Source organism: Alligator sinensis, unplaced genomic scaffold (genome assembly GCF_000455745.1).
Source record: "Alligator sinensis unplaced genomic scaffold, ASM45574v1 scaffold658_1, whole genome shotgun sequence".
Classification (NCBI taxonomy): Eukaryota; Metazoa; Chordata; order Crocodylia; family Alligatoridae; genus Alligator; species Alligator sinensis.
Genome location: NW_005842109.1, coordinates 607362 through 616083, shown reverse-complemented (window position 1 = coordinate 616083; position 8722 = coordinate 607362). Strand labels below are relative to the sequence as shown.

At 43.5% G+C, this 8722-nt stretch overlaps 1 protein-coding gene across 5 annotated transcripts in view; it reads left to right on the top strand.

Annotated features, from left to right (window-relative positions):
- Nucleotides 1-8722, top strand: part of RARS2 (arginyl-tRNA synthetase 2, mitochondrial) — a 65503-nt gene that overhangs the window by 20155 nt on the left and 36626 nt on the right. For 4 of the 5 annotated variants that reach the window (XM_006024580.3, XM_025205255.1, XM_025205254.1 and 1 more), the window contains 3 exons: nucleotides 876-973; nucleotides 3209-3264; nucleotides 6538-6621. In XM_006024580.3, coding sequence (XP_006024642.1) covers nucleotides 876-973; nucleotides 3209-3264; nucleotides 6538-6621 — 238 coding nt within the window. The remainder of the gene's footprint in view (nucleotides 1-875; nucleotides 974-3208; nucleotides 3265-6537; nucleotides 6622-8722) is intronic. The other variant, XM_025205252.1, reaches the window with a different exon arrangement.

Below are 8722 nucleotides of genomic sequence, written 5' to 3'. Positions count from 1 at the left end.
CCCCCCCAGCCCTTCCCTCCCCTCCCCTTCCACCACAACAGATTTACCAGAGGGAGGCAGCTCTCCACGCTGTATTGGAAATCGGATTGGTATTGGCCGATATGCCTCCTTAAAAATCAGACATTGGTAATGGCCTCAAAAATCTCTATTGGTGCACCCCTAATTCTGACCCTTTGCTTGAGTCTAGGTTAAGGGTAGCCTTTTGTTGCAGAATTCAGCACTTCATTGCTAAAGAAGGCTGAGTGGTATACCTCGATGGGTATCTTGCTTCCTGTGTATACTCTGGTCAGAACTCTATATCTGACAGTCTAACAAAGCTGGCTTCTACTAAAATAAGGTTTTACCAGTTTTTTTGCAAAACTCCTTTTTTGTAAAATCATAGGTGTCCAGCCTGGTTGGAAGAACCTGATTGAGGTGAGGCTGGCAGGAGTGGGATTGAGGAACCTTCTCCCCATACCTGATCTCACTGCCCTACTGTGTGCCCGGAGTGACTCAGCTTCCCTGCCACAACACTTTTTGAAGTCATGTACTTTGCCATTGTGTCCTAAGTGACCAAATTATTATTTTAATATAAACTAGGGTTTTTCTGTCTTTTATTTTCACCAAAATCAACAGGTTCACCAGCTGATGCCTAGGACTTTCAGCTTTTGAAACAATTAGATGTGAGAGTACATTTCAAAAGTCCTTATATTACAGCAGAGAGAGAAAAACTTAAAAATATCACTGAGCAGTGTGTGGGTGCCTGCTACCGTAGAGTTGCTAATTAATCCTGAAGGCTGCAAGATCAATTTCAGTGATTAGTAAAACCATGTTCTTTACTGCTCTCTTTCTATTGATGAAACAAGTTTCTCTTCCATTTCCCTCCTTGTTTTTAGACAGTGTTGCAGCATGTGCTTAATGATGGCTCAGAATATGGAATAAGAAGTGAACTCTTCTCTGCACTGCCCAAAAGAAAGATAGTGGTTGAATTTAGGTGAGTACTAGTCCTTTTACAGAAATCAAAAAATGCCTTGTAATTAAATAAAAGAGGTGTGTTGTATGCAGTAGTGTCAAGTAGCAGTGTCGCTTAATTGGACTAAGCAAAAGTAGAACATAAATCATATTTGTGGCTTTTTCCTGGGACTGGTGAGTGTATTTGGTAGTTGTAGTGACAGGTCAGGCCTCAAGCCAGCTTTTAGTGAGAATATTATCCCATTGGGTGAATAATGTAGTGCAGCAGCCTTTTGTGGTATTAATTCTTTTATCAAGAAATGGAAGCTGTCCCCCTTCCACTTTTAACTGGGCTACAATGTTTTTAAGTGTGGTTCTGCAGCCACAGCTGCTTGAGCCTTGTGAGTCTCCAGCTTAGGTCACTTTAATACTTACGTGCCTGGTCACTTTTGCAGATCAGACATTTGGATCTCTGTTAGCTTCTGAATTTCAGGCTTAAAGATCCAGGTACATAACTCACTCCTGGAATAACAACCTACACCCCTAGAAAAACTATAGGCACTTTTACACCTGCTCTGGGGGTGGGGAGGCAGTGCTTTAATTAGAGCACTCTAATTAGAGCAGCGCTCTAATTAATTAGAGCAGCGCTCCAAGAGCCACTCAACACCACCATGTCTTGTGTATCCTACGCTTAAAAATGCCGGCATAGGTGATAGGTGAATGCAGTGAAATGATAATATGGCTGTTTGCTGGGAAACTCCCCAGCAAGCGGCCATACAACAACAGGCTGAGATCTATGAGGCTCTTTAGCCTTCAAAAGCGCAGGCTCAGGGGTGATCTGATGGCCACCTATAAGTTTATCGGGGTGACCATTAGTATCTGGGGGAACGTTTGTTCACCAGAGCACCCCAAGGGATGACGAGGTCGAACGGTTATAAACTCCTGCAAGACCATTTCAGGCTGGACATAAGGAAGAATTTCTTTACTGTCTGAGCCCCCAAGGTCTGGAATAGCCTGCCATCGGAGGTGGTTCAAGCACCTACATTGAACACCTTCAAGAGTAAACTGGATGCTTATCTTTCTGGGATCCTATGACCCCAGCTGACTTCCTGCCCTTCAGGCAGGGGGCTGGACTCGATGATCTTCCAAGGTCCCTTCCAGCCCTAATGTCTATGAAATCTATGAAATATCTGAACAGGTTCAGGACCTGTAGCCTCTCCTCGTAGGGCCTACCCTGCTGCCCCCTGACCATGCGAGTGGCCCTCCTCTGGACCCTCTCAATGCTTCCCACATCCCTCCTGAAGTGCGGCGCCCAGAACTGGACGCAGTACTCCAACTGCGGCCTGACCAATGTCGCATAGAGGGGGAGGATCACCTCCTTGGTCCTGCTTGTGATGCATCTGTAGATGCATGACAAGGTGTGACTTAAAGCTCCCTTTCCCCCCTGCCTCTTTCTGCCAGCCTGGCCCAGGGTCTGGCAACACACCCCTCCCCTGCTCCAGCTGCAAGTGAGGCAGAAGCCTGTGAGGGGCTGCTCACCCCAACCTGGCAGACCCTGGCTGTGCTCCAGGGCCAGGTTTCCCACCACCTTCTCAGCTAGGCAAGTCCCCCTACCAGCAGAGGGAGGAGAACTAGTAGATCAAAGGGTAGTCTGAGTTTCCACATCACAAGCTTAGCTTAACCCAAACTAATTGATTTACAAACTAAGGAGCAAGCAAGACCATTTTGATTGTGTGTTAGCATGTTGTTTTCAGACTTCCAATAAGACATTATACATAGCAGTTAATACTTGATTATTGACACTTAAGTTTGCTGGTGGCATGAAAATTTATAGTGAAGGGCTTGTCAGCTGTGTAGGCCCCATGAGTTGTTTGCATTGAGGTTTAGGTGAGGACAAATGGTACCAGATCAGTGGTCTCTATGGGAGAAGACACCACTGCAAAATCCCTTGTTACCTATTTATTTAGGTTTTATTTTTAACATTGTCTCAAATTACAAGGCAGCAGGTGTTAGTATGGGGTAGCTTGTCTGAATGTCTTCCTCTTAGGGGTACTGTTGAGATACAAGATGCTAGTCCATATTTTAACTCAACGTAGGAATTTTATGGGAGTGGGTGTCACTGTGTTTGTTGTGGGGGGAGAGAGGGAAGAGAGGTTAAAATTTTTCAGCACAGGAAAAGAACACAGCCAGTCTTTGCATGTTTACTAGGGGAGGCAGTGATCTGTCAGGCCTATGGTTTGAATATTGAATGAATGTTGACTGTGGTTGTTCGTTGCAGTTCACCCAATATTGCCAAGAAGTTTCACGTAGGACACTTGCGGTCCACAATAATAGGTGAGTACCTACTTAACTTCAGGGCTGATTTATCTTCTGTAGAGTTCAGTGAAAAAAGGGTTTTAGTTTTTCCTTCTTTTGGTAGAGTGCCCACATCAAGCCAAACTTGTAATCAATAAGAATTTTTATTGATTAAACAATGAAGAAAGGTCATAAACAAAAACTTACGTTGTAGTAGATTTATTAACCAACGCAAAATTTACTCTTACTCATGTGAGCATTAAAAGAAGTAATCCCAAATTAGACATTTAAAATGATGCCTTATTAGGACATTGAAGCTTGCCTTTGTGAGTGGTCTGAGGGTGCTTTTAGGGCTAATTTTCAGTTTGTCCAGCTTAGAAGCTAACTCACAGCACATTTATTCTTACACATTTAAATGCTGTATGTAGGGCCTGGTTTAAATCACAGGCCCAACTAGCTAATATTATGACCCAGTCATGGTGGGGGCTGCCATTTTCGCACCCAGATCTTGGCACTGCCCACCCCTCACCCCCACCCATGCATCCTAATTGGCTGAGGGGCCAGGTTTAGGGCCAGGTTTTCTCCCCATGTGTTCTTGTCCCTCACCCACAACCCCCGGCACCCTAGTTCTCCTGCCTGGAGGAGCAAACAGACTCTCCCCTACCAGATGCCAGGGCCATCTGCCAAGGCAGCCCCCAACCCCCATGCCCCAGTTTTCATGCTTGGAGGAACAAACAGCCCGTCCCCTACCCATCCCCAAGCTCTTTACTCCCCCGTCCCTTTTGCAACCTCTTTTCCCCTCCCCTGGGCTCTTAGGCTTTTGCTGCTGGCTGGGGAATGCTTTCCCCAGCCTGCAGCAGCCATTGTGTTGCAGTGAAATGCTAATGTAGTGCAGCAGCCTTTTGTGGTATTAATTCTTTTATCAGGAAATGGAAGCTGTCCCCCTTCCACTTTTAACTGGGCTACAATGTTTTTAAGTGTGGTTCTGCAGCCACAGCTGCTTGAGCCTTGTGAGTCTCCAGCTTAGGTCACTTTAATACTTACGTGCCTGGTCACTTTTGCAGATCAGACATTTGGATCTCTGTTAGCTTCTGAATTGCAGGCTTAAAGATCCAGGTACATAACTCACTCCTGGAATAACAACCTACACCCCTAGAAAAACTATAGGCACTTTTACACCTGCTCTGGGGGTGGGGAGGCAGTGCTTTAATTAGAGCACTCTAATTAGAGCAGCGCTCTAATTAATTAGAGCAGCGCTCCAAGAGCCACTCAACACCACCATGTCTTGTGTATCCTACGCTTAAAAATGCCGGCATAGGTGATAGGTGAATGCAGTGAAATGATAATATGGCTGTTTGCTGGGAAACTCCCCAGCAAGCGGCCATACAACAACAGGCTGAGATCTATGAGGCTCTTTAGCCTTCAAAAGCGCAGGCTCAGGGGTGATCTGATGGCCACCTATAAGTTTATCGGGGTGACCATTAGTATCTGGGGGAACGTTTGTTCACCAGAGCACCCCAAGGGATGACGAGGTCGAACGGTTATAAACTCCTGCAAGACCATTTCAGGCTGGACATAAGGAAGAATTTCTTTACTGTCTGAGCCCCCAAGGTCTGGAATAGCCTGCCATCGGAGGTGGTTCAAGCACCTACATTGAACACCTTCAAGAGTAAACTGGATGCTTATCTTTCTGGGATCCTATGACCCCAGCTGACTTCCTGCCCTTCAGGCAGGGGGCTGGACTCGATGATCTTCCAAGGTCCCTTCCAGCCCTAATGTCTATGAAATCTATGAAATATCATAGCATTTCATTGCAAGCTGCATTTTTTTGAAAATCACTTAATTTCATGATTTTCATGAAAAATGCAAAATTATGATTTAAATCAGGTCCTAGCTATGTGTCAGTATAACCACCATGGTGACTGCTATATACAATGGAATAGTTGTGCATTAGAGGTTCTTGAGCAAGGCTACAATGACACAAAAAGCCATTAGGAGAAATATTAACTTCAGTTTTTTTCTAGCCTTTCTTTATCTTAAAGTACAAAGTGACAGTTAATGACAAGGAGAGCTAAGTTTCTTTTGCAGTAATATTGTAGCAAACCATTCTGTAAGGATGTAATTGTTAGCTGAGGGATACAGGGTCTCTTAGCTCATTCTTTTCTATTCACATACCTCTCCTCTGAGAAGCATCATTCTGATAAATAATCCTGTAGATTGGGGTGTCAAACAGCTTGCAAGACGAATCCAGCCTATGGAGCTGCCTCATCTGGCCTGCAGTTCATTGGCAGGCTACCAGATGTTGGGGGCATGGCCGGGGAAGTTACCACTGCAGCCACCACTGGTCCTGCCATCCCCGCTGTTGTCCCCGCTGCAGATGCTGCTTGTCCCACCATCCCCACTGCCATTGGCACCAGTCCTATCACTGCTGTCCCATGTCCTAGGCTGTATCCAGTCTTCAGTGAGGCTGGCAGTCTGGGTCTGACCCAGGATGAGTTTGACACTTCTGCTATAGATCACCATTTATCCAGTAGTGATGGAATAAACTAGAGTGAAAGAATGTAATGTTGTGTGCATTAAGAGGGTGTCAAAATGAAGATCCCTGGACAAAGAGCTGTGCTGTATCCTTTTGTACTCCTGCATAGGAGCTAAAAGGCTTGAGCCCCCACCAAAGAAGTTTAGGGAGTTACAGGCATAGAAATTTTTTTTTTCTCATGATTCCAATGAATAGCCAAGATCAGGAGCCAGATGAAGTTGGGAATCCTTCTTCCCTCCCTTCCTCATGCAACAGTAATGTTAAAGCATAAAGTCCCAGCAAAGGATATGTTTGCATCAGACCTTGTGTCTGTGATATGTCCTGTATTCATAAATTGCATGGTGGTTACAGCACAGGACCCTCAATTATTTCCATTTTTGCCAGTCTTTGAGAATTTGAATGGTCATTTACCCTTTTCATGTGTGTGTGTCTGTCTGTAAAAGAGGGGTTTGTGTTGCAAGAATGCAGTGGGGCTTGGAAAGCATGTTGTAAGGTTTGGATGAATAGGAATCTATAAATACAAAGTACTGTTTTTTGTTGCCTTTGCTGAGACTATACAACACAGTCCAGATGCACAAGAATGTTATACCTCAGCATGTTAATACCTGAATGGATTTGCCGTCTAACTGTGATTAATCTCCTCAAGAAATTCTGTAGAGCAGTTCATTTGGTTGGATTTCTAATAGAGGCAATACAGATTGAATGAAAATAAAAAGGAATGAGAAATGAGAAACCACTTGCTGCTTTGATTAATAGTAACTTTAATTGATTACCAGGGAATTTCATAGCAAACCTCAAAGAAGCTCTTGGACATCAAGTAACCAGAATAAATTACCTTGGTGACTGGGGCATGCAGTTTGGTATGTTTTGTTTCTTCTTTTCTTTTATTGCCTAGTCTAGGCATACAGCCTTCATTTCTTAGAGCTTTTCTCTAAGGTCAGCTATTACAAAGATCACTAACCAGACAGGTGAATGCACTATTGCAAGGTATAGAACTTAGAATCAGTTGTGTCTGTAATTTGATGCTGCATTCCTTATTCAAGCAAAAATCTCCATGTCGTTAGGAGTTTTGCAGGTGTGAGGACTGCAGCAGAATGAACTTGTAATTTAATTTATTTATGCCATAAATTTCAATATAACCATAAAGTAAAATAATTTGTCTGTGAAATAGAAGAATTTGCTTTTCTATTCCATAGTCGGCCTTTAACATACTAAACCCTTTGATCTGGGCATTGATCTGTTAAAGTACAGCTCTGTGCAAGTTCATGATGCTTATAAATAACCCATGTTTTCCAGAACTACTTCTAAAAGTTAAAACTCAGAGAAATGTTCAAACAGCTGCTATCCAAAAAGTGTATGGAGAAAGAAGGGGGCTTATGTGGAGGCCTTCCATAGGATATTAGAGTGTATGTTCATCTGGCTCCCATGAAAAACAAACAAACCAAAGACAACACACATCAGATAAGAAAGGACAGAACATTTTGCTGATCAGGATGGGTCACTGTTTATTCCCAGACCAACGACTGTTCTAGGAGTTCTGATATTATCATACAAATCACCCTGACTACAAATATTTATCTTCAAACATAGGAGGGCCAGAACTCATTCCAGGCTTCACAGTGATATATAACTTCAGTTTCTAATTCTGTCGTTTTAAAAGCTCTCCACTTTTCATTTGATCTAGTTTTGCCCCCAACTTCCAACATCTTAATAAAGCTATTTGTAATATTTTTAGGAATTTTTAAAAACTTACTAGTACCAATAACTTTGAAGTTGGTACACTCGTATTGGCTGCTGTATCCAAACTACAAAATTCTGCTCTGTCTTGTCTGGAGAAAGGAATTGTTTCTCAGATATGTGAGTAAGACATTGTGAGGATTATAATACAACATGAATGGGGGAAAAGATCTTGTACCAGGGCTGCTTTTCTCAAGGCAGTTTAGAAAGTCACCTTAATTGAATTTTCGTGCCACTTAAAATATTCTTTTGTTGCTTTTTTCCTTTTCTCAGAATATTTCAACCAGTTTTCCCTAGGGCCAGTTCCTATTTCCAGGACCGACCTGGGGGTGGTGAATCGGGGCGACCGCCCCGGGCCCCATGCTTTGGGGGCCCTGCAGAGCCAGGTGAGCCGGCTGCAGCTTATCCTGCAGGGGCTGCCTAGTGCTGTTAACTCCGTGTGGTCCCCACTGCCAGCTTTGCGACTGGCCACTTGCCAGCCCCCCCACCCTCTCAGCCCCACCACCGTCTTCTTTGCGTCTGGGCCCCGCACAGGCTGATTTGCCCCGGGCCCTGCATCCTGCTAGGATTGTTTCTGCCTATTCCACTAAAGTCATGGGGAATTTTGCTGCGGATTGCAGTGAATTCAGGGTTTTATCCTAAGGCGTTTAAGGAGGGAAACTTGCCTGAGGAGTTGGCTTAAAATTAGATTGACTCCATAGTTGTGTGTTTCGTTTTATTTGTCTCTCTTTTACATGACTTTGCTGTCCATTTTTTTACAGTGAACATTGCGGTGATGTTTAAATAGCAAAATGAAACCCAGTTGAGAAGGTTTTTCCCTGTTGCGCTGGTCTATACTTTGAGAAGTATGGTATCATCGCAGAATCCTGCTCAAAGCTTTCAATAATAGAGACATTGTATACTGCCATATACTTGTTGTTCTCAGGCAAGGTTATGGGAAAACATGTTGTCTACATATGAATCTGCTATCCAAAGCACAGCTGATAGTTAAAGCTAGTAGCTCAAACATATGACTATCCCTTATAAAACAAATGCTCTATTTATATCAGCCAGTTCCATTTAGGTATTTAACAATTTTATACAAGATATGAACGTGGTTTGCAAAATTATAGTTCAAGAATGTTGTAGTAATGGTTCTTCTCAGAAGCACCACTATAGTTAATGATCTGTCGGCAGTTCTATTATAACTACTGGGGTCAAAAGTTTTATAACTTGGCCTGTTAA